Below are 25,386 nucleotides of genomic sequence, written 5' to 3'. Positions count from 1 at the left end.
GGCGGGAGTCCCAGGTTTCAGACCTCAGCCAATCAGATGTTGATAATCTATACAAAGGATAGATCATCAGTAATAAAAAAGTACAGTACCCCTTTAAACTGGCCAAAGCCCGAGAGGAGGCTCCAATGCAAATATGCTTGTTGGTTATGAAATATTTCTCAGTCAATGTTCAAAAAGTTAGTGATATAAGGAAAACTGCATACAACCTTTGCATGCACATTGTTATTTGCCATCTTTAGCCTTAGGAAACGAGGAGGGGCATACACCTTGGCAGGCATATTTTAAAATTGCAAGCCGAAGCACCATAAATTAGCACTCAAGTTAGCGCCAGACGTACAATAACTTTTCTTATAGTTGTCAGTGGCACCATTGCAGATGTTTATGAGCGAATGTCATCACTTTGTTTAATCTTCAACTTGCCATGAAATTTTTTTATTGCCTTTGTGTCATATGTAGATGAGACAAGGCACATAAAGCCATGTATATATTGCCAGCTGTGCAACTATATATATTGGGCACTGTTGTCAGTATAGTCCATCATCAAAGGAAGAAGCAGCTCTGTCAAATCTTCAACCATGAGCTCATCAACCTGGGGTTATGAAGCGCATAATGGTAAGTAATGGTAGGCATATGGTATGGATGAAACTGAGCAGGAATCCAGGCTTTCTGCTTGTTAACCCCTTCTGACAAAGCGATTTTCCATTTTTGTTTTTTACTCCCTATCTTCCTAGAGCCATAACTTTTTTTTTCTTTCATTGTTCTGTTCACATCGCTGTATGAGAACTTGTTTTTTGCAAGACGAGTTGTTCTTTCTAATGCCACCATTCAATATTGCATGTGATGTAGTGGAAAGCTGGAAAGAAATTCCAAACATTTTGTAATTGGAAAATAAAAGATGATATTCCACAACAGTTTTATGGGTTTTGTTTTTATGGATTTCACTATGCGGAAAAACTGACCTGTTCCCTTCATTTTCTGGGTCAGTACGATTACAGCAATACCACATTTGCACAGTTGTATTGCATTTTAATACTGAACAAAATTAAAAACTTTAAAAAAAAAATATTTTTTCTTTTCATTGTCATATTCTGACCTCCATGACTTTTTAATATTTAGGTGTATGAGCTGTGCGAGGGCTAATTTTTTGCAGAATGATCTGTGTATGACTTTTTGATCACTTTTCACTACATTTTTGGAGGGAGGTGAAGTACTCAAAAATGGTGAATTGACCATATTGTTTTTTTTTTCCATTACGCAATTCACTGTATGGGATCAATTTTTTTTATTTTAAAAGTTCAGGCTTTTTTAGATGCAGTGAAGCCTATGATGTTTAGTTTTTTCTTATTGTATATTTATTTTATTTTGATTGCGGAGAAAGAGGGGTCATTTTAATTTTTATATGTTAATTTTTTTATATATATTTTTTACTTTTTTTTTTTTTACCCCAAGTGGACCCAAAAATGCAACCATTAAAATTTTATCAATTACAATATGGAAAGATCAGTATATTCCAATACAGTGCTGCTATCTGCAATTGGAATTAATATACCAGTATTAAAGCCTAGAAGGCTAATACAGGCTCTGGCATATTACTACAATGGAATGCCTTCCCCGATCTCAGCCCGGGTGGGGTGTTCCTGCCTGGCAAGCATGTGCTTCTGATTTTTGGTATTTCAAATGCCGGGGTCACATATGGGGTTAAATGTTCTCGATCGGCATTACCGCTGATTGCAGACATTAGCCCGCGGTGTCTGTAGTGTGAAACAGCAGGCATCTGGAAGCTATGGTGCTCACTCCTCTCCAGAGCAGGTGCCTTCTACAAAGATATGACATCTGCCATACATGTACGGCGGATGTTGTGAGGGGGTTAAACAGAAGTTAAAAATGCAGAAAATAAAAGATGCCATGCTTACCTGAAGGCCACTAGATACATTAGTGTATTGTCATCTGGAAACACAGAAACAGTGGGCACGCCAACAGGATAATGCATGTGGGGAGCTTCGAACTCATGATGACAAGGGAGAAAAGGGTCAGGCGAGGTGAATGTTTTTGCCTGATCCTTCTGTTTTCCTGGGAGATAGGGAGCTTTCTCCCCTCTCCCCATTGAATAGACATGCACGTATGGCTGAAGAGAGTTGAGAGATAGCTGTCTGCCACTGAATCTGTATAGCTGCCTTTTCCTGATTGCCAGCTACTCTTGGCCTGATGCTTCCCAGCCTCCTGCTGATTTCTATATCCTAGTCCTTTAGAACATAGGAATTGTGATCAGTCAGACAGTCACTGGCTGCAACAATGACCCATCTCAGCAAGTGATTGGCTAAGTGGGCACACCTCTGTGTCAAGAGGGACCAGGAAGTAGAGAGGTACCCGAGCGGCGTTGAAACGGAAGTAGCAGAGGATCTGCGAGCGAGAGTATGACTTCTTTATATGACTTCATATAAATTTGGTATTGCTGTAATCATACCGACCCAGAGAATGAAGGTAACAGGTCGGTTTTACAGCATAGAGTATGCAATGAAAAGAAAACCCATAAAGCTGTGGCAGAATTGCATTCTTTTTTCCAATTCCACCACATTTGCAATTTTATTTCTAGCTTCCCACTACACTAGACAAATTCCAAATGGTGTGGAATTGGAAAGAAAATGCAATTCTGCCACGGTTTTGTTTTTACAGCGTACCGTATGTGATAAGACTGACTTGTTACCTTCATTATTTGGGTCTGTATGATTACAACAATACCATATTTATCTAGATTTTCTTGTGTTTTAATACTAAAAAAAAAATAACTTTTTTTTTTCTTTTCATCGCCTTATTCTGACCCCTATAACTTTTTTATAGTTATGTCTACAGAGCTGTATGAGGACTAGTTTTTTGCGGGACGATCTGCAGTTTTTATTGATACCATTTTGGAGTGTGTGTGAATTTTTGGTCACTTTTTATTTAATTGAAGTGATGAAATTAAGGTGAAATTATGCCGTTCACTGTATGGGAATAATAATTTTATATTTTAATAGCACAGGTGTTTACATGCAGCAATGCCCATGCTGTTTAATTTTTATTGTATATTCTTAATAAAACCCTAGGTGAGTATAATAGGCAATCATTATATAGGATTCAGAATATTCCAAATATACTAGTTATCGGCCTGGAAGCCTTGTACAGGCTCAGGCTTATTAATAATATAGGGCGCCTTCCCCGATCTGCTCCAGTTGGCGTGTGTTTTACGACTTTAGAGTTCTCAGATGCTGTGTTCTCATTTGACCATGGCACCTAAGGGGTTGAATGGCTGCAATCATCATTACTGCTGATCTCCGATATTAACCCTGGGCCTCTTGCGAGCAGGAGCCATGTTTAAAAACGGGACTTTTGCCATACACGTATGGTGTAAGTCTGATGACACATTCCCCTTAAAGTCCACAAACAAGCCCTGTGCTTTCTGTGCTATTCTATTCCATCAGATCCCTCTGCTACTGTCTGTATGTTAGCAAGAGGCAGAGACAGTAGTGTGACACATGGCTGCAGGATCTGACTACAAACAGGGGTTGTTTGTAGTCTGTAACCATGGCGTAACCAAGGAGACACATTGGTCTGCACAGGGCTGCATTCATGGAACACATTTGCATCTCTTTAAGTTTCATCATTTGCATCTCTCCTATCATTTCAATAATACACACACAACAACAATTATTACTGGTATTCTTTTCTGGTTGTTTTGTTAATAATCACAGTTACGTGGCTTGAAAAAAAGACATAGGTTCATGAAGCTCCAACTTGCTCAATCAATTGTGCAACATCCATTGTTAGATTAATTATAAACCTTAATCCCATTTGCTATTAGATAAGTATTTAGCCCTTTTTAAATGTTGACATAGTACTGTATCTTCCATTACTAGCTCTTGGAGGGGGCATTCCATAGTTATACTGCTATAACTGTAAATAATCCTTTCTTGTATCAGGATATACACTCACCTAAAGAATTATTAGGAACACCATACTAATACGGTGTTGGACCCCCTTTTGCCTTCAGAACTGCCTTAATTCTACGTGGCATTGATTCAACAAGGTGCTGATAGCATTCTTTAGAAATGTTGGCCCATATTGATAGGATAGCATCTTGCTGTTGATAGAGATTTGAGGGATCCACATCCAGGGCACGAAGCTATTGGGTTGAGATCTGGTGACTGTGGGGGCCATTTTAGTACAGTGAACTCATTGTCATGTTCAAGAAACCATTTTTTCCAGTCTTCAACAGTCCAATTTTGGTGAGCTTGTGCAAATTGTAGCCTCTTTTTCCTATTTGTAGTGGAGATGAGTGGTACCCGGTGGGGCCTTCTGCTGTTGTAGCCCATCCGCCTCAAGGTTGTGCGTGTTGTGGCTTCACAAATGCTTTGCTGCATACCTCGGTTGTAACGAGTGGTTATTTCAGTCAATGTTGCTCTTCTATCAGCTTGAATCAGTCGGCCCATTCTCCTCTGACCTCTAGCATCCACAAGGCATTTTCGCCCACAGGACTGCCCCATACTGGATGTTTTTCCCTTTTCACACCATTCTTTGTAAACCCTAGAAATGGTTGTGCATGAAAATCCCAGTAACTGAGCAGATTGTGAAATACTCAGACCGGCCCGTCTGGCACCAACAACCATGCCACGCTCAAAATTGCTTAAATCACCTTTCTTTCCAATTCCGGAAATTCAGTTTGGAGTTCAGGAGATTGTCTTGACCAGGACCACAACCCTACATGCATTGAATGCAACTGCCATGTGATTGGTTGACTAGATAATCACATTAATGAGAAATAGAACAGATGTTCCTAATAATTCTTTAGGTGAGTGTATGTCTGGGCATCAAAGTGTAAAACAAGAACACAGATTCATAGGTATTTTAACCTCATGTAATTAAATGTGAAATGTCATCTAAGAACATTCAATGCTTGGATTGACTTTGTTTTCCACTGATTCGTTTTCTTACTTCAGGCCCTGACCATTGGCATAAAGTTTATCCTATTGCCCAAGGAAACTTCCAGTCTCCCATAGACATTAGAAGCAAAGAGGCAAAGTTTGATGCGTCCTTGAAGTCTCTTAGCATCAACTACAGTCCATCTTCCATCAAATCTATCATTAACATTGGGCATTCTTTCCATGTCATTTCTGAAGACACTGCAGACATCTCAGGTAAAACATGGAAGTGCAGAATGAATGACAGGTAGAGGTCTTGTAAACATATGATTAAGGCCTCATACACACGAATGTAAGCCGTCCATGCCAGTGCTTCCCACCGCAAATAGCAGTCCACAATGCACGGGTACCAGCCGTGTGACTATACAACAAAATACAAGACATGTCCTATACTTTGACTGCAGTGACATGGACCCCAAAGCCCACTAAAAAACGCTTCTGAGTGCTTCCGTGGGCTTCCGATCCGTGCTATTGCTCCATATCTTGTGGATTCAAGTCAGTGGATCTGCATCTGTGATACGGATTTCATAAGGCCGGTACCTATATATTGCGGAACCTCCGTTTGCGCTCTGCAATACGAGCACGGATGGCGTACGGTCATGTGAATGAGATCTTAAGGGGTTATGCCATGAATAATGTAAAAAATGAAAATCATAATGAATCTAGTACAGTGATGGCTAACCTCCGGCACTCCAGCTGTGGTGAAACTACAACTCCCAGCATGCTCCATTCATTTCTGTACAGTTATGAGAACAGGTATGCTTTGCAATATAGTGGCTCACCCCTCTTGTCACCGTGGTGATGGTGCTCTGCCAAAAATGATTCACCTAATCGCTTGACTTTGAATATTGAAAATATATATAATTAGCAGGCACTCACCATCTGGATTTCATATAAAGCTAATTTTAATAGATATTAAGTTGATAAATGGAATAATAATAATAATGAATATCATGATAAAATTATAGTGATAAAAATATTCGAACACACAGCTTAAATACGGACCATATAGTAAGACAATAAGTAAAAACAATATAGTATAGATTATATAATGACATCTACAAAATGCATATATTGGTTGATAAGATTATGATGAAAATTGTGCAAGTTGTAAAAATAAATAAATAAAAATAAAGTCTTGGTTATTCTTGTATAAAGGTATATAACATCTTCCAGATATGCTATACGTGTAGCAATGAAAACTGTGTCTTTTAATTCAATGGTGTAGCAGAGTGGATTATACAAGAGGTACGGGCCTTCTCGATAAACCCTTCGAATTATATACGATTTTACTTGCAGATGATATTTAGATATTCGATTGTCTCTACTTACTGAAAGACTTTGGTGTTGCTTACTGCAGGGGCGTCCCACCTGCAGTACAGCTACTCACCCAACCGAGGGCTGCTTTTTCCTCTGTCTCTTTTCTTTCGCAGTGCTTTTTGGTTGCGCTCGAATGTCGGCATCCCACGTGGTGTTCTGTAATCACGTGATTGTGACTGCAAGTGTAGACTGAAGACAAATGAGGATATTCTTTTCGAAATTAACTTTTCAGATGTGCACTTTTGGATCCTGCAGGATATATGTTCAGTAGTTCGGTTTCCTTAGCCCGCCAGACGCGTTTCAAGGTGACCTCACCTCTTCATCAGTGGCATGTGACTTTATTTTTATTTATTTATTTTTGCAACATGCACAATTTTCATCATAATTTTATCAACCAATTTATGCATTTTGTAGATGTCATTATATAATCAATACTATATTGTTTTTACTTATTGTCTTACTATATCGTCCGTATTTAAGCTGTGTTCGAATATTTTTATCACTATAATTTTATCATTATATTCAATATTATTATTCCATTTATCAACTTAATATCTATTAAAATTAGCTTTATATAAAATCCAGATGGTGAGTGCCTACTAATTATATATATTTTCAATATTCAGAGTTATAAGAACAGCCAAGCAAGTTTATATCTTGGGAGTTGTAGTTTTACCACAGCTGGAGTGCTGGAGGTTAGCCCTCACAGATCTAGTACATTACAACCTTGTATCTCACTTGGATCCAGAGATCTCCCCATTCATTGCTCCAATTGTTCTGCTAGATTTATTTCAAGCTGTCAGTTTAGAGGGGCGTGTCCTTACTCAGAGGACGTGTCCTTTCTGCTGCAGCTGGTGGCAGGTGAAGGATGGAACCGAGCATGTGCTTCCATCTCAGTGAGCAGGACAGAGAAATTAGAAAAAGAGCAAACAGCAGGTGGCGCTATACAGATAGATTTTATAGAATAACTCAGTAGCTATAATAGTTTTTTAATTACATGCAATTACAAAAGTATTCAGATCCAGGTGCTGGATTAAAAACTGTCAAATATTTTTCATGGGACAACCTCTTTAAATCAGTGGCATAACTGGTAATCATGCATGGTAAATGTAATAAATGGCTGGTCAAAATGCAGCAACGCAAAATGTAATGGGATTGACATGTCCATATTTACCCTAATGTATCAATGTGCACATATGGGATGATAGGTGCACATATGGGATGCAACAGGCATAGCTGAAAGCAGAGTCAAGAGATATATATATATATATATATATATATATATGTATATATATATATATGGACGGCTAGCATTTACACGGCTTATAATGTCTCTTATCACTCTTATAATGCTGTAACACTTTTATCTTCTTTACAGTGGTTAAAGGAGGCCCCCTCAGTGCTAGCTACAGGCTGATCAATTTCCACTTCCATTGGGGTCCAACTAATGATTTGGGATCAGAGCACACTGTGGATGGGAAGGCGTATTCAGCAGAGGTAAAAACCCTCAAATGCTGCACTCCGGGTTCAGACACTATGAAAACAGCTAATCTGTCACCCACACAAATTTTAAGGCAAATGTATTGAGCCTATGAATCTAACGCCACCCATCCCCCCCTTCCCTCTTCAATAGCATATATCAGAGAAACATGATTTCCTTGGAAGCAAGGAAAGTGATAGGAGGATGGTTGATGGCATCCATATGATAAATGAGTAGACAGTTCAGGGTAAGTTGAAGGCCATATTGCCTGCCGTTAAGGTATACTTAGACATGGGCCTAGCATCCATAGCACTTGCTATGGGGCCCAGAGGTTGACGGGGCCCAATCAGGTGCAAGAACATTGTAACTTTTTGTATGGGGAATAACAATACAGTGGCATTTTACTATAATGTGAGTTTTCTGATATATGCAATTATACATATCTTTAATTATTGCTACTTATATTGCTGTTTTAATTTTCTTACATAGGGTGGTAGGGGGGGCCTAACTTATTTTGCAGTGGGCCCTATGTATTATAGTTATGCCCCTGCTTAAGTATGCCCTAAGACGGTGGTCAGCAACCGCCAGCACCCCAGGTGTTCTGAAACTACAACTCCCAGAAAGCTTTATTTACTTCTATTGGAGTCATGCCAAGCATGTGTGCATGCTGGGAGTTGTAGTTTCACAGCAACTGGAGTGCATAATCGCGGCCCTAAGAACTGCCTGTTTACTCTTGGTACACAGGCTAATGTCCTGGCATCTAGATAGACAGTAATACAGTACAGTCAGAAAATAAAGATTATATATACATATAATAAAGAAATGGTAAAAAGAATTTTTGTTTTCACATTAATAATGCTTTTGGAATTAGACGTGTTTACCAAATAGTATAGACATATAGATGTCCAGTGTATGGTATATAAAGCAGTGCTTGAAAATGTTTGAATCCTTCAGAATTATCTATATTTCTGCATAAATTTAAACTAAAATGACATCAGATTTTCATACTAAAAAGTCCTAAAAGTAACTGTCCCCATAGAAAATGTTTAATTGCAATTATTGCTGCACAAGGGGGTCACACCAGATACTAAAAGCAAAGGTTCACATACTTTTGCTTCTCATTTTTCCTTAGAAATAAATAATCAAGTCTAATATTTTCGCTCATTTTAAATTTGGTTATTTTTACTTTTAGAACTTCGGCAAGGTCAAATTTTGCTAAAATATAGAAAATTCTGAATGGTTCACAAACTTTCCACTATAAAAAGTGGAATTATGTCTCCAAAAAAATCCATAAATAAGGCTTTATAAAGCTATGACCATCATAATACAAAGTGGCAAGGTCAAAATCTGGGCCTCAAGTGGTTAATTAGCCTGGTATATTATTGTATCGTGTTTATTTTCGTTAAATTATAACATAGTATTTTGCAATTGGTTTCACTTTTATTATAGCTGCATCTTGTCCACTGGAATGCAGAAAAATATCCCAGTTTTGCCGAGGCCTCTAAAAATCTTGATGGATGCGCTGTACTGACTGTTTTCTTACAGGTATGTACGCAGCAACCAGGCTGCAGGGGTGTACATGAGTGTGGGTGACCAGATGGGTGCAGTAGTCGGTACCCACAATTCTGAAGTAGTCGCGTGCAGTGACAGGAAGGACGCATTGGTTCTTCGGTTTTCAGGATGCTCCTGTCTGCTGATGGTTGAGGTGCCCTTGGTGTTGATGGTTTTACGGTGCCAGGCAGGGTCCCTGTTGTCGTGAGGCCGGCACCTTCCAGTGCAAATGTAGTGCAGGAAGCAGTGATGAGGAGACAGTTGTGCAGCAGACCGGTGGACTAGCAATGGACCGGCTGATGTAACACAGAAATGCAGTCTCCTCAGATGTTACAGGTCGGACATCTGCACACATAATCAAAGGCCAGAAAGGTGTCTCTTTAGATGGCTTAGGCCTCTTTCACACGAGCGTCCCGGATTTGCTCCGGATGCGTCGCGTGTGCATTGTGGGAAACCCCTCGCGAGTCCGCACGCAATTTCAGTCAGTTTTGACTGCGATTGTGTTTTGTTGTTCAGTTTTTATCTCGCGGGTCCAATGCGTTTTGCAGGCGAGTGATAAACTGAATGTGGTACCCAGACCCGAACCCGGACTTTTTCACTGAAGTTCGGGTTTGGGTTAGGTTTATTTTTATTTTTTTTATTATTTTCCCTTATAGCATGGTTATAAGGGAAAATAATAGCATTCTTAATTTGGAATGCTTACTAAAATGTCGCTTGAGGAGTCAAAAAATAATAAAAATGAACTTCATCCACTTGTTCGCGCAGCCGGCATCTTCTTTCTTCTTCTTTCAGGATCTGCAAAAGGACTTTTGATGACGTAATCGCGCTCACCACGGGGTCAGCGCGGTGACTTCAGCGCAGGTCCTGCTGAATGAAGATAGAAGATCCTATAGGTCTTTCTCTACACCTCTCTAGCATCTGTTCTGCTTTAGAGATATTGTGGCTCATTCCTGGGTGGATCTAAGTCCAGGATGAGATAAAATGTCAGCCTCACACCTTTGTGCTTCCTTTCTCTCACTACACTGAACTAGTTTAGTCTGGCTCTGGAATGTTCGTCCTTCTCCTTCTATAGAGGGTGACACCAGCCCCATCTAGTGGTGGCTATGAAATTTGGCCTATAATTACCTTGCAGTATACGCGACTCTTGGAGCAGGATGCTGCAAGTACTAACCAGAAATTCACTGCTTCTCAGAATCCCTAAATGTATTTTATCCAGAAATGGTGCAGACATGATTTGTCATACGAGGACTTCTGCCTCCTGCACATAAGGAGTGGGTGGTGACTGCATTAGAATACTGCATGTCCCCAGGCTATCTCGGTAGTCCGGCTATTCAGTACATCTGATATTACACATATCAATCCACACCACTGCTCCTCTGTTTGCAAGTTTGTCTAGGCCTATGAAGAGAATAACAAAGCAATCATTCTGTCAGCCATTCCAGTCCTCCACTTATTATTCTACATATGCAACGCCCGTACGGCGGCCAGGGGTCCTTTATAGGGAAAGTGTTTTTCGTGATGTCAGTTGCATTTCAGCAACGAGGGAATGAATCCCCCCTATGTAGAAGGTGATAGTGTAACTCAGGTGTAGGAATGCCAGAGTGGTGTAAGGGTTGCCTATAGTGTCCCCTAGGTTCGGCTTTGCACTTGTCACGGTGCTCTTACCTGGACATCCGGAACCCCAGGCGTCGCCGGACGAAGCAGAGCAAATATGGTGAATAGGTGATGGCACTGGTTGAATAAATTGACTTGTATTGAAGTAGTTAAATGCAGCTTCACTTGAATAAATGGTAATCCAAACAGTTCCCAGACTTGGTTCTGATTACCAGCAGATATTAGCATGAAAATGGCAGGCAACAACTTCTGCAACAAATTCCTCTTTGCTGAATCTGTGCTGTATCAGCTCTGCTATGTCAGCAATATTAAATAGGAATTTTTCCTTCAGCTTGCTTTCTGCTGCAACTTCTTACTCTTTGTAGTCTGTCTCTTACTGTAATCCTAGGAACTTCTTCCTGGCTTCAAGCTTACTAAGCTTTGCTTTTAGGGAGAGCTCAGTCCCACAGGGACGGGCATCTGCTTTTCTCCCTACAGCATGGAGTACAGGAAACAACTTGTTCCAACTAGATAGTACTTTCTCCTTAAAGGAGAATCAGAGAGCTGTAAAAAAAAGATTCCAGACTCTGCTACCTAGCACTACCAAGTTTGCTGCCACCTGCTGGTGAACCAGGTTATCACATGAACAATAACAAATGCATAAGAGGAGATGCACACTACTTGGAGGACCTGGAATAAAGGCATAAGATGACATGGTTATTGCACATACAGACAGAAGAAGGGCACAGGAGTGGTAATGCCACTAGGGGCGTTACACATAATCGCTTCCCTTCACAGCAGTGTCATAAACTGAGATTACTTTTCATGTGATATAACAAAGGTTTTGAATGGTGGGGGTGCAGAGACCCTAATCGATAAAATCTATAAAATCACTCAGAGTGTTGTTTCTCATTGCTGCTGAAAGTGGAATTTTTTTGTGATTTTGTGGCATTTTACAGTATATCTTTTTTTTAGGTTGGTGGTGCGCATTCTGGTCTACAAAAAGTGGTGGATGCACTAAGCCAAATTAAAGCTAAGGTAAGTAACATGTACTGCTCATGTTTCTAAGGGCTTATGTATACGACCGTATGTATTTTGTGGTCCACAAAAAACAGAACCGCAAAAGATACGGATGACGTACGTGTGCTTTCCGTATTTTGCGGAGACGGAACAGCTGGCCCCTAATAGAACAGTTCTATTCTTGTCCGTAATGCAGACAATAATAGGACATGTTCTATATTTTTTGGTGGAACAGACATATGGACATACAGAAACCGAATGCACACGGAGTAACTTCAGTTTTTTTTGTTTTGTGGACCCATGGAAATGAATGGTTCCACATACGGTCCACAGAAAAAAACGGAATGGACACGGAAAGAAAATATGTTCATATGCATGAGCCCTAATACAGTAAAAACGTAATAAAAAGGTATTGTTTGACATACCCACAGACTATAATTGGGAAGACTTAATTCTAAAGTGTATACTTTTGACTCCTTCTGTCCCTGGTTATGATTCAATTTTTTTTTTTCAAAGGACAGAATAGTGTAGCATATCACGCTATTCTATCCTGCAAAAAAGTATAGAAACATACATTTTTTTAATTACATTGTAGTCAATGAGAGCCAGATAGAAACGGAAGACATTCGTTCAACGCTTCCATCTGTTCAACGTATCCATTTTTTAAAAATAATGTCATTAAATCTTCATTTAAAACAAGAAAGGTTGCAACAAAAAAAGATACATTTAGTTTTTTGCTTTTTTTTAAAACACTTTTTAAACATATGGACATCCGTTAGACATATACATTAAAACACCCACGAATTTAACCATAAAATTGCATACGTTTTGTGGGGACTCACTCTAGTAGACAGGATTAGCAGACGCAGTATAGAGGCAACAACAGGTTCTTTGGATCAAAAAGTTCAGTGTTTTATTCACACTTTAGGCAAGTGACAAAACAAACAGTCATATTCAAACAAAAAGTCACCTTGCGGTATTAGTAGTAATTCACACCATGCGGCTATTCTGCCTCAAAGAGTCCTTGCTGATAGCAGCACCAACCTGTTTTAACGCCAAACAGGTAGCAAGCCTTCATCCAGACACAAGGCTCCCAGATCCCAACACAGAGACCTGGCTTCTGAGCCCAGCTGCCTATTTAAGGACAGCCAGGTGCTGCCAAAAGCCGGACTGGCATTTAAAATCCGGTCCGGTATTTGACCTGGCTGTAAATCAGCCCAGCAGCACATGCTGGGAGGAAAATACCTGTTTTCCCAGACCAAACCTCTCACTGTGTCACAGTTTGTATACTTTTTATAAAAAGAGACGTGAACAGCCCTTTAGGCGTCTTTCACAAGAGCAATACGGATTGTGTCGGGATCTGTTCAGGAAAAAACTGATGGTTTTCCACTCAAGTTGCAGCAGTTTTGTCTGCAATTGTGTTGTGTTTCAGTTTTTTCTGCGCAGATGCAATCAGTTTTTGATGCAATTTTCATGGGAGTGAAAAAACCTGAAGAATGACAATCTACATCGCCTAGCAACCTTCAGTGAGAAACGTATTGCATCCGGGTGCCTTCAGTTTTTCACACTATCCCATTCACTTCTATGGGGCCAGGGCTGCGTGAAAAACTCAGAATATAGAACATGCTGTATTTTTTCCTGAACGTAGAAATGATGCGTGAAAAACTAATTTGCACAGACTCATTGAAATAAATGGGTCAGGGTTCAGTCCCGATGCTATACGTTTGCTTCACTCATCGCACCTGGACGGAAAACTCGCTCGTGTGAAAGGGGCCTTAGACTTTTCATATTGCATCCAAACTGAGGATGCATAAGTGGGGCACCAAGAATTCATATCTCACACTGATCCAAAAATAATGGCAAATACTAGTAGTCTGCCATCAATAACATTCATCAGAAAGTAACTTTTAACATCTATATGACAATATTTTATCATTTCGTAGGGCAAACAAGCAGCTTTTGCCAACTTTGATCCATCTACCTTGCTACCTACATCAAAAGACTACTGGAGTTACCTTGGATCCTTGACCCATCCACCACTGAACGAGTGTGTCACCTGGATTATATTCAAAGAGCCGATCAGTATAAGCCCTGACCAGGTAATGGCAACAAAGGAAGGGAACATTTACAAATGTCTTATTAATGTGGACACCGAGGGAATTGCTAGGATCTCAAAATATGCATATATGTCAAATTCTTGATCCAACCTCCCAGCCCTAGTGCAAAAGGCATATTTGAATGGACATTCTATTAACCGCTATTACACATACAGGAGGATACGGCACTACATACGTATTACATCCAGTGAGGTCTCCTCTGAAGTGCACGTTCTCCTTCCTCATCTTCCCTTTCTGGCCACTGACAATACAGGAAAGATTCTCTCAGCCACGTCTCATCTCTGCAGAGTTTACCACACAGACATCATAGCTTGCTCACTTTTCTATCATTCTCCTCCTCGTGCCCCAACAGTGTTATCAAGCTGTCATCCCCAGTACTGTGCCACTGTGTTCCCCAGTGCAAAAAAAGCCTATACTTCCGAAATAACAGTGCCATATAGATGGCCCCTAAGTGCTCCCCAAAAAAAAACAACAATAGTAATAATTCTCTCCTAGAATGCTCTCATTAGTAATAGTGTCCCTTATAGTGATGCATAATGCCCAATTATAATAATTCCTTCACAGAACCCCCAGTAGTAACAATACCCCCAGTAATTAAAAAGCTCTCAAAAGTTCTCCCTGTAGTATTAAAGGGATTCTGTCACCTCTTTTTACCCTACAGAGATGTGGATATGCACGGCTAGATCGCCGCTAGCATGTCCGCAATATACTTGTCCCATATCTCTGAGTGGTTTTATTAAGTGTAAAAAATGATTTATAGATATGTAAATCAGCCTGGTAAGGAGCCCAAGGGGCTGCACTAACCGTTCTGGAGCCCAGCCATGCCCCCCTGTGAAGGAGCCCAGCACCGCCTGTATCCACGAATCTCCTCCTTGCTCACAAAGTCAGATCGTTGTAATTCAACTTCAGAGAAGGAACTGCACATGCACGAGCTCGCGCACCCCGAGATTACGGCGATCTGACTTCATGAGCAAGGAGGAGATTCGTGGATACAGGCGGTGCTGGGCTGCTTCACAGGGGGTCATGGCTGGGCTCCAGAACGGTTAGTGCAGCCTCTTGGGCTCCTTACCAGGCTGATTTACATATAGATAAAATTATTTTTTACACTCAATAAAACCACTCAGAGCTATGGGACAGGTATATTGCGGACATGCTAGCGGCGATATAGACATGCATATCCGCATCTCTATAGGGTAAAAAGAGGTGACAGAATCCCGTTAAGTCCCTAGAGCACATCCACTAGGTAGTATGTCCTGTAAAGTGCTCTCAGTAGTCACAATGCCACCTTCTATTACCCCCAGTAGGTACGATGTCCCCAGTAATTATAATGGCCCCATGCAGTTCCCAAGTAGTTAGAATGCCCCTGTTATGCCCTCAGTAGGTATAGTGCCCCCTATAGTGACCCAGTAGTTATTATACCCCAAAAAGTGCCCCTAACAGTTAAAATGCCTTCCTGTAGTGCCTCTAGCTCCTACAATGCTCCCTATAGTCCCCCTGGTAGCTATAATGTCCCCTTTAGTGCCCTTAGTAGTTATAATGTCCCCTGTAGTGCCCTTAGTAGTTATAATACCACTATTATGCTCCAGTAGTTTTATGCCCCTTGTAGTACCTCAAGTAGTTATCATGCACCCCTGTAGTGCCCCCAGTAGTTATAATGTCCCCATATAGTTCCCCCAGTAGGTATCATGCAGCCTATAGTGCCCCAGTAGGTATAATGCCTGCTATACTCCCCTATTTTAAGTATAATTCCCCTTATAGTGCCCCAGTATTTCTAATGTCCCCTGTAGTGCTCCTAGTAGTTATAAGCCCCCTGTAGTACCACCAGTAGGTATAATGCCCTCTATAGTGCTGCCAGTTTGTATAATTCCCCCTATAGTACCACCAGTACATATAATGCCCCCTGTGGTGCCCTCCATTCTTATAGTGCCCTCTTGTTGTGCCCCTACTACTTATAATACCTCCTTGTTGTGCCCCCGGTTATTATACTGTCCCCCTATAGGGCCCCAAGTACTGTCAGACTCCTTGCAATGATGTCATCGCTTCACGGCTGCTTGTGCTGTCCGCCTGTCTCATAGGCTTCAGGACTAGTGGCTTGTGGCCTATGAGAATGGTGGGACAGGAAGCCAGTGTCTCGCTGCTGTAACTCAACTGTATAGCTGTCCTTCACGCTTCTCAAAGCACACAAACTAGATACCTTCTAGAGAGACGTGAGCACACGTTTCTGGTCAGTTAATGGATTTGTCATTTTGGCACATGGTGCACGATTCACTATAGAATATAATGACAGAAATGATTCACCTGGTTGGTCAAAGCCAACATTTTTTTTATGGATATGCCATAAATGTGCATATGGGAATACCCCTATTAGGCTATGTTAAAGGGGTTGTCTGGAGGCACAAAAAAACTATGAATATCGCTTTTATAAACGTAAAGCACTTAAAGGGAAATTTATCATGTCTGCCGTTCCTATACGCCAGTCTTGATCCCATGTGCGTGAGAGTGAGATACACCTAATACACCCCTTGGTAAAGTCTATGACGGGTGTGGTTTTTAAAATGGGGTCGCTTCTTGAGGGGAATTTTTTCTGCAGTTGCCTGCCAGAGCTGTATAAATCACCAAACTAGGCCTCAAATGCACATGATCCTCTTTCTCTTCTGAACCCTGCAGTGTGCCTGCAGTGACCCAGCTGATCACTGCTTAAGGTTAATTGCTTGCAAAAAGTGTTTTTTTATTTAATGCTTCAAGCACTTATCTCTCTATGCACTATGTTACATAGTTATTACGGTTCAAAAAAGACATAAGTCAATCAAGGTCTACCAAGGAATAGGTGGGGATGCAAATCCCAGAAGGAAATGAAACAAAGATTTCTACACATTTTCATAAGCATTAATGTTTTTTACTTTTAAGAATTCATCTAAACCCTTTTTAAAACTGTCCACTGTTCCTGATGTGACCACATCCTGAGGAAGTCTATCCCACAGAATCACAGTTCTTACAGTAAAGAAGTTCTGATGCTTCTGGAGACTAAACTTTTTCTCCTCCAGTCGGTTGGCTTCCTGTCCTACCATTCTCATAGGCCACAAGCCACTAGTCCTTTTGAGGGCATTTGACAGTTTTTCACCATATTTTTTGTATGGCCCATTTATATACTTGTATAGGTTAATCATGTCCGACCTTAGATGTCTCTTCTCAAGACTAAATAAATTCAATTATTTTAATCTTTCTTCATAACTAAGACCCTCCATGCCCCTTATCAGTTTAGTCGCTCTCCTCTGTACTTTTTCCAGCTGCAGAGCGTCCATTTTATGGACTGGTGCCCAGAACTGAACTGCATATTCCAGATGAGGCTGCACCAATGCTTTGTAAAGTGGTAGTATTACATCCCTGCCCCGTGAGTCCATGCCTTGTTTAATACATGACAAAATCCTGGTGGCCTTAGAAGCAGCTGATTGACATTGTATGCTATAATTTAATCTATCATCCACAAGGACACCCAAATCCTTCTCTATAAGTGACTCCCCCAGTGTTACATCACCTAGGACATATGAAGCACAGAGATTATTACTACCAAGATGCATAACGTTACATTTGTACACATTGAACCTCATTTGCCAAGTTGACCACAACTCTCTGGACACGGTCCTTCAGCCAGTTTTCAATCCAATTACAAACTATTCTTTCCAAGTCTATAGACCTTACTTTACCTATTAAACGTTTATGATGGACAGTATCAAAATCTTTGCAAAATCCAGAAACACTACATCCACTCCCCCCCCTATCCAGGCTTCTACTCACCTCCTCTCCACTGACCTATTACTAACTTAACTCCTCCTTAGAGGGAGAGAAGAGAATGGAAAGAAGGGTCCATCCTCTGCAAATGTAGCTCTGCCATGCTTGCTGCCACCTTCTGGTGAACCAGGTGCATTACATGAACAATAACAGTTATATAAGAATAGCAATGCACATTTTAGTGGACTGAAATAAATGCATAAGATGACACTGTGTTAGCCCACAGAAGACAGTAGAGGGGTGTGGAGTGGTAATGGCACTCTGGGTCATTACATTCGTTTTCTCCATACATCAATACTAATGCTCACATCTATTTTTACTTCATAGCTGAACCAATTCCGTGGTCTCCTCTCATCAGCTGATGGAGAAAAGGAAAGTCCAATCTTGGACAATCACCGCCCACCTCAACCACTGAAGGGCAGAGAAGTCAGAGCTTCCTTCTCATGAACATGCAGTGTACGCATGGCACAATCCAGAGCATATTAATTACATTTATCTCATCTAGTGCAGAGCAAATCCAATGGTGTCACCCAGGCAGATGTAGCACTCAACCAGGAGGATAAAATAGCTGACTGGCAATGGAAAGTTTATCTGTTCATCTTTGCATTAGGTGACTGATATTATGTTTTATCATGTAGCTCTGCAGTTACTTGGTTATTGTTGAATGAAACCAATAAAACCAATAAAACAATTATATAAAGACTTAATTTATCATTTATTCAGCGATTGGCAGATTGGCAAATAAATTGTTCAATGACAATGAAGTAGAGGTGCTGGATTGGCCCCCACAGTCCCCAGACCTAAATCAAATCGAACAATCGAACACTTGTGGCTAGAGTTGAAGAAAAAGGTGTATGCATACACAAGTGAGTCAACCAGTATGCACCAACATTGAGAATTGAGAGTCCTGGGATAAGAATTTGGTTGAGACATGCTGGAATCTGATCGAGAGCATGTCCAGAAGGATTCAGGCGGTGTTGAAAGCCAAAGGTGGATTTACAAAATAATATAAATTAGAATTTAGAATTTTAGGAGCAAAACAGTAACAATGCAGTTACATGACAAGAATCTGCATAACTAATCATACGCTAAATAGTTGCAAGTCCAATTTATGTATGAGATAGCCAAGATAATTGTCTATAAAATGATGGTAGTCTCACATTCAAAGCTGTAGTGGATGGTGTCGTGTATAATGTTTTCCCCAGTAGATGATGATGACGCCCTCAGTGCCAGTTATATATAATGCTCTCCCCCTTGGTGCCTTGCAATGTAGTGCCAGTTATATAAAATGCTTCCCCCTCTTGGAGCCCCCAGTATATGATGACATCCTCAGTGCCAGTTATATATAATGCTTCCCCCTCTTGGTGCCCCCAGTAGATGATGACCCCCTCAGTGCCAGTTATATATAATGCTTCCCCTATCATCGTTTGCTCGCATCGGATCGTGCAGTCTAATCACGATTTGCTGCGGGCAAATAATGAATCTGTACGAGGACGAGCAATGGCATTAGCGATCACTCCTCCCCATTCTGTAGAGGAGATCACTGCATGTAATAGCAGTGGTCTCTTCCTCTGACGGACAGACGATTGTCTGGAAGGAACGCTTCCTTCCCGACAATCATCTGCCTCATCTGCTGGTGTTATTAAGAGCCTAAGTGATCATGGTTTATTATTTGCATTACCTAAAACAAAAGGGGTCAAAATTACAGGCTACTAGCAAGTCACACCCATGAGTCTTGCTCAACATTCACTTAGGCCTGTATTATCTGACCAATTTCTGTCCAATCAAACCAATAGTTGGTGTGCATAACAAAAGATCTGTTTGTGTAAACGGCCATCTGACCAATGATTGGTAAGAAAATCTGTCAGATAATCTGTTGGTGTAATACAGGCCTTAAGGTCCCTTTACATGGAACAATATTAAAGAAGATTGCCGGGAAGGAAGCATTTCTTCACAACATTCTGCTGCTTGCTGGTGGAGGACACCGCTGCATTTACATGCACTGATCTCCTCCAGAGATAGAGAGGAGCGATGGCGAATGCCATGGCCCTTCCCCATAACGACTCGTTGTCACCACAAGATCATCGCTAACAAGGGTTACTATGAGCGCTCGTTAGTGATGATCTAAGCAATTCTCAGCTCGTGTATAACAGCCTGAAATCCCCAGCAAACTCCTCAGAAAAAAAAGTTTGTGGAGCAAGTATAAATAATGACCAGCAGACTTCCTGCACAGTAAGTAACAGACCTTCATGACAAGGGGCAACAGAGGAATCATGCAGCCCAAAATCAAGAAAATCTGATAATTTAGGTAGTTTAACATATATAGTATTAGGCTGCAGGGACTAATGTACCTTTCTTGTTCACTGCCCGCTGCAAGTCTTTATCTTGTTACAGCCCCCTGGGACTGCTGTATCACCATGAGGCTGAGTGTAGCTGGAGGTTATGTCATTATATTGTCCCAGCCCCACCGAGCTCCAAAATGTTGTGCTAGCTGCTGGCCATGCTACTGTTAATAGTACCGCTGATTAAGAAGGGCCTTTTGGAATATAAGGAAGCTGATGGTTGAGGCTCCTGGGTGATGGAGGCCCTGGAATGCCCTCCCTATAATATGACCCTGCACATGGCTGATAAACGATACAAAAGCAAAAACAAAGACTGTCTGCCCCATAGGCTGATTTTTATTAGTGCAAGTATAAAGCTGTAGCCTGCTCTTCGGAAGCCCTCTGGCACCAGGAGGGGTAAGGCATAGAGTAGGCTCATCATGCATGTTGGACCTACATTCCCTGAATTTACTGGAGGCCATTATGGCACCAAAAGCGGCAAAAAGGCAGAGTGGACCCACCAAGCATGTGAAAAAAGCATTCTCTGTATTTTAGGTAGTATTTAGTGTAGGTTTCTTTCCTAAAGAGATCGCCTTGATGCTGGCGGACAGGCACAAATAATTTTGTATAAAATGTATTTGCCAAGAATCTCATATTTACAAAATAAGCGTAGCATTTGCACTAGTATATTTTCTTTAATAACTATGGCATCAGTGTATTTTATTTGTGTTTGCAGAGTGCAGTTGCATTTTAGTTTTTGCTTTTGTGTTTTCGGCTTTGGCCACGTGCACCTGCGCATGGGGATGTGCTGACTGACCCCCTTTTTCTTGATAAATGATACAGTATTTTCACTATGACAATAAAAACAGGTAATAGTAGTTAAAATTTTTATTAGATGTTAGCACATTTTTCTCTTACACTTAAAGGGGTTGTCCATGTTTTTATTTTTTTTATTTTTCCCTCAACCAGCAGTTCCTGTGAAAAGATATATACTTACCTGTTCCCCACTGCTCCTTTCTGAATCTGTGGCTCCATACTGTTTTTAATGGACTTCCTGTCCCCGCCTGTCAACTTCCACATGGATTGGGTCATGTGCACCACTGCAGGCAAGGACTGGCCTCAGCAGTGACATGTCCTCAAGCGACACTTGATGGGACACATCACTGCTGAGGCCAGTCATAGACTGCTGTGTGATACATGACTTCGTCCATGAGGAAGTTTACAGGCGGAAGTCCAGTGCAGACAGTATGGGAGCCACATTGCTAAGACGGAGCAGTGGGGAGCCGGTAAGTAGATCTTTTCACAGGTACTAGGAAGTAGGGGGGGGAATTAAAACAAAAATCTTGGATAACTCCTTTAATATAAACAAATATACATGTACATATAGACACACATGCACCGACACATTTGATTTACTCCTTAAAGGGGTTCTCCGGGAATTAAGAAAATGAAAATACGTAAATATTATTTTATTATAAATATATTTCCAAATACAAACTGAAAAGAATGCCGTGGTATTAAACAAGCAGGAAGTGCTCAAACCCACATGTAGTTGTGCATATGTATACAGGGGAGCAAATCCTGCACTTGTGGCCCGGTTGCTAATGACGATCCCAGCAAAAATGCATACGGTGGAGGATGCCCGCAGCGAACCACAAGTACCACAGTAGACATCCAACACAAGATAGCAATTATGTGGATGTGATAATCAATATAGCAATATAACAAAATAATAGCAAAGACAGGTGCACTCTGCGGTCTCACTAAACCCTTTAAACTGATTTTAAAATTGAGAGATTAGCCAACATGTCCTACGGTGTAAGACATGTCTGAGCCCGAGCACCGCGCCAAGGTTTCTCAAGTAGCCCGGGACCTAACACTCACCTACCTGTGCCGTATGGGCAATACCAGGGGCCAGTGGGCAAATTACAGGAGCGTGAGGCCGACTCACAAACAGCTCACCAGTTACCTCCAGCATGTAACCATGCTAGCAATGGGAGGAGGGAGGAGTCTGCGAGTCCCACTCAAGACTGGCTGATATGGCCCAGGCCTCACAGGTGCACCTAAATGTGGCCTGTGGATGGAAAACAGGTGCATTTAAATTGGCGTTTATACACCTCCAAGAATCTCTATATATACAAACTGAAAAGAATGGCGTGGTGTTAAACATTCAGGAAGTGCTCAAACCCACATGCAGTAGTGCATATATATATAGGGGAGCAAATCCTGCACTTGTGGCCTGTTGCTAATGATGATCCCCAGCAAAAATGCATACAGTGGAGGATGCCCGCAGCGAACCACAAGTACCACAATAGACATCCTACACAAGATAGCAATTATGTGGATGTGATAATCAATATAGCAATATAACAAAATAATAGCAAAGACAGGTGCACTCTGCGGTCTTACTAAACCCTCAAACAAATATTTCCAAATACCTTTCATTAGTTATAATGGCTTGTTTTGTCTAGGGAACAATGATTAGGAGAAACAAAATGGCCGCTCTCCTATTAGTCCACACAAAACCTGTCCTATCACACAGCAGGAAAAGTTACTTCACACCGAGGTAAAGAGCTGATATTTAGCTGAATCTCTGTAGGAATGGAGTTCATGAAGAGACATGAAGTACAGAGCGGAGAAACAGGACAGACTGTGGTAATGGAGACTGCATACAAGTGCTGCTGCTCATTAGCCACATCTGCTCATGAACTCCATTCCTACAAAGATTCAGCTGATGACCATATTAAACTGTATTCAGAATGATAATTCCTGACAAGTGTAGTAGAGAGGAGGACGAGGCAGCTCTTTATCTCAGTGTTGTGAAGTAACTTGTCCTGTGTGATTAGGACAGGTTTTGTGTGAACTAATAGGACGGCGGTCATTTTGTTTTTCCTGATGATCGCTCCCTAGACAAAACGAGCCATTATAACTAATGTAAGGTATTTGGGAATATATTTATAATGAAGTAATATTTAAGTATTTTCATTTTCTTAATTACGGAGAACCCCTTTAAAGAGTTCACTTGATATACTTGAATTAGTAAACATGTGTATTGTCTAGAAAATAACACAACACAAATTTCAGTGAAGGGTCACTAACAGGGTTACCATCCTCAGAAGAATGGCACAATATTGAAGTTTAAAGGTGGCCATGCACATTAGATAGAAGCTGTTTGATGGTTGAACAGACATTTAACAAACAATCATCTAGTGACCGATCTTCACACAGGCACAACCATACACATTTTTACCATATATTGGGTGTTACAGTTGTTCAAACTGCCCATACATGTTCAATGAAACCATTTAGTTCACAAACGTTCTTACTTTGATCAAAAGATCTTTAGTCCAACTATCGGACAAAAAAATAAAATAAACACAGCTGACTTCTTTTCAAACAATAATGATTTGTCATTGGTGGGTTAAATTGATAATTTTGTTGTTAAATTTCAAGCAATGAATGTTCGTTTTGGTTGAAATCGTCTATTTTAACTTTAGTCTAATCTGCATGGGTACCCTAAAGCGTCACTGAGCTTTCAGCAAACGTTGTATTAATCAGTAGTACAGTGTGTGTACCTGAGGAAAAACACTATAACTGGCCATTATATGACTTGTACCTGTAATTTTTTAGCAGTTTTTTTCTGAGTTTGCAGCTCTTTCAGACATGGTGGGTGGAGACTAGCTGCCATCCACTGCACACACAGAAAGTAGAGAAGATTCTCCTTTCTAACTGTCTTACAGTCATTCAGAAGCAGCCCCAGGATAATGGAGGACATTACAGAGAAATACTGACCTGTATTTTTGTGAATTAAAATTAAGTGTTAAGCAATAACGTATTGAATGTAATTCAAATGATACCGCGCACAGGGAGGGAGGTAGGGGGGGAAGGAGGGGAGGAGTTTGTTGTGATACCTTCTGTTACACTATGTGTCCTCCACAATGCCGCTGGCTATTTTTTTTATTTACCTTATGAGCAGCGCTTCTATGCTGAGGTACGTCCCTTCCTGTAACAGGTCCGGGATCTCACCAAGTGCGCGGTATCATTTGAATTGCATTCAGTACATTTAACAAGTGCAGCAGTTGGTGCGGTTCTGCTGCGATACTGCAGCCGAATTAGGTGTAGCAAATAGAGGAGCGCTATTGTAGCAACCAAGTATATTACATTAAGCAATAACTTCCCTATTTAACTGTGAAGACTTTCTTTGTCTGTGTCTATCTCCTCAACTCCTGCTCTCTCCTCCCCTCTCCCCTCTCCATAGACTTGCACTGACATGTGTCAATGAGGAAAGGGGGATTGGGGGCCAGGTAAACTGCTGATAACAGGAGAAGTAGACATTTCTTACTGATAAAAACATATTACAAAGGCTTTTAAGGCTTCTTTAAGATGAGCAATGTTTTCAGAACATGATGATGGCTATGGTGAAGCTATCTTGTCTGAGCTGTTAACAGCATTTAGAGATATGCTTTTCAGTAGCCACCATAGGCCATCAACACAATGGACAGGAGGAACTTCATATATCCATCTATCTCTAATCCATATACTAATCTATACAGACCAAGTGGTGCCTATTGTTCGGCTTAGTGGCCAGTGCAAAAACAGCAGGATTTTTTATTTTATTTTTTAAATATAGATAGTGACATGGAACACTTAAAATAACCACCAAAATAATCAACAACATTTTTTGAAATATGTTTAACTTAAAAATTTAAACACATCATTTTCTGATGAAACATTCTGTTTAAACAGACTGCACATGGGTGGCATCTGTGTACTGTCCATTTGTATCGTGCTCCCATTTAATTGAATGGGGGAGTCTTACATGAATGGTGCATGCTGCGACTATTGACTATAATGGGTCAATGTGCAGTATGTGTGCGGTTCTTTCTACTCTCGGACAGAACATGGATGTGAACATCAATTGTTCTTTCATGTGGAATACACATATTGATTCATACATATCAGGAAAGCTAACAAGTCCTCTATAAAAAGCATTTCTACAGCAGTATCTTACATGAATAGAATATATAAATGAACAATAAACTATAACATAAAAATAAAAAACACGATTGTAAGTAATAAAATGATACTATTTATAAGTATACAAATAAAAAATTGACATTATTCTAAATATTGCTTGAAACATTTGTCCGTGTCCACATGGTACAGCTGGTATTACTACGACCGCCCTGTCAGTGTGTAATGTCATTCCGATGCAGTTCTCTAGTTAGAATACAAGTCCT

General features: G+C 40.7%; 1 protein-coding gene across 1 annotated transcript in view; it reads left to right on the top strand.

Moving 5' to 3' along the window:
* The window catches only part of LOC122923818 (carbonic anhydrase 1-like), a 71,583-nt gene extending 53,186 nt beyond the window's left edge, over positions 1-18,397 (top strand). Inside the window, exons 4-9 of the mRNA XM_044274666.1 lie at positions 4,974-5,171; positions 7,654-7,772; positions 9,205-9,300; positions 11,875-11,937; positions 13,863-14,018; positions 18,153-18,397. Of these exons, the coding sequence (XP_044130601.1) occupies positions 4,974-5,171; positions 7,654-7,772; positions 9,205-9,300; positions 11,875-11,937; positions 13,863-14,018; positions 18,153-18,272 (752 nt within the window). The 3' untranslated portion in view covers positions 18,273-18,397. The remainder of the gene's footprint in view (positions 1-4,973; positions 5,172-7,653; positions 7,773-9,204; positions 9,301-11,874; positions 11,938-13,862; positions 14,019-18,152) is intronic.
* Positions 18,398-25,386: the final 6,989 nt, after the last annotated feature.

The sequence above is a fragment of the Bufo gargarizans genome, unplaced genomic scaffold (genome assembly GCF_014858855.1).
Source record: "Bufo gargarizans isolate SCDJY-AF-19 unplaced genomic scaffold, ASM1485885v1 original_scaffold_1964_pilon, whole genome shotgun sequence".
Classification (NCBI taxonomy): Eukaryota; Metazoa; Chordata; class Amphibia; order Anura; family Bufonidae; genus Bufo; species Bufo gargarizans.
Note: the sequence above shows the minus strand (reverse complement) of the source record. Positions and strands in the feature narration are given on the sequence as shown.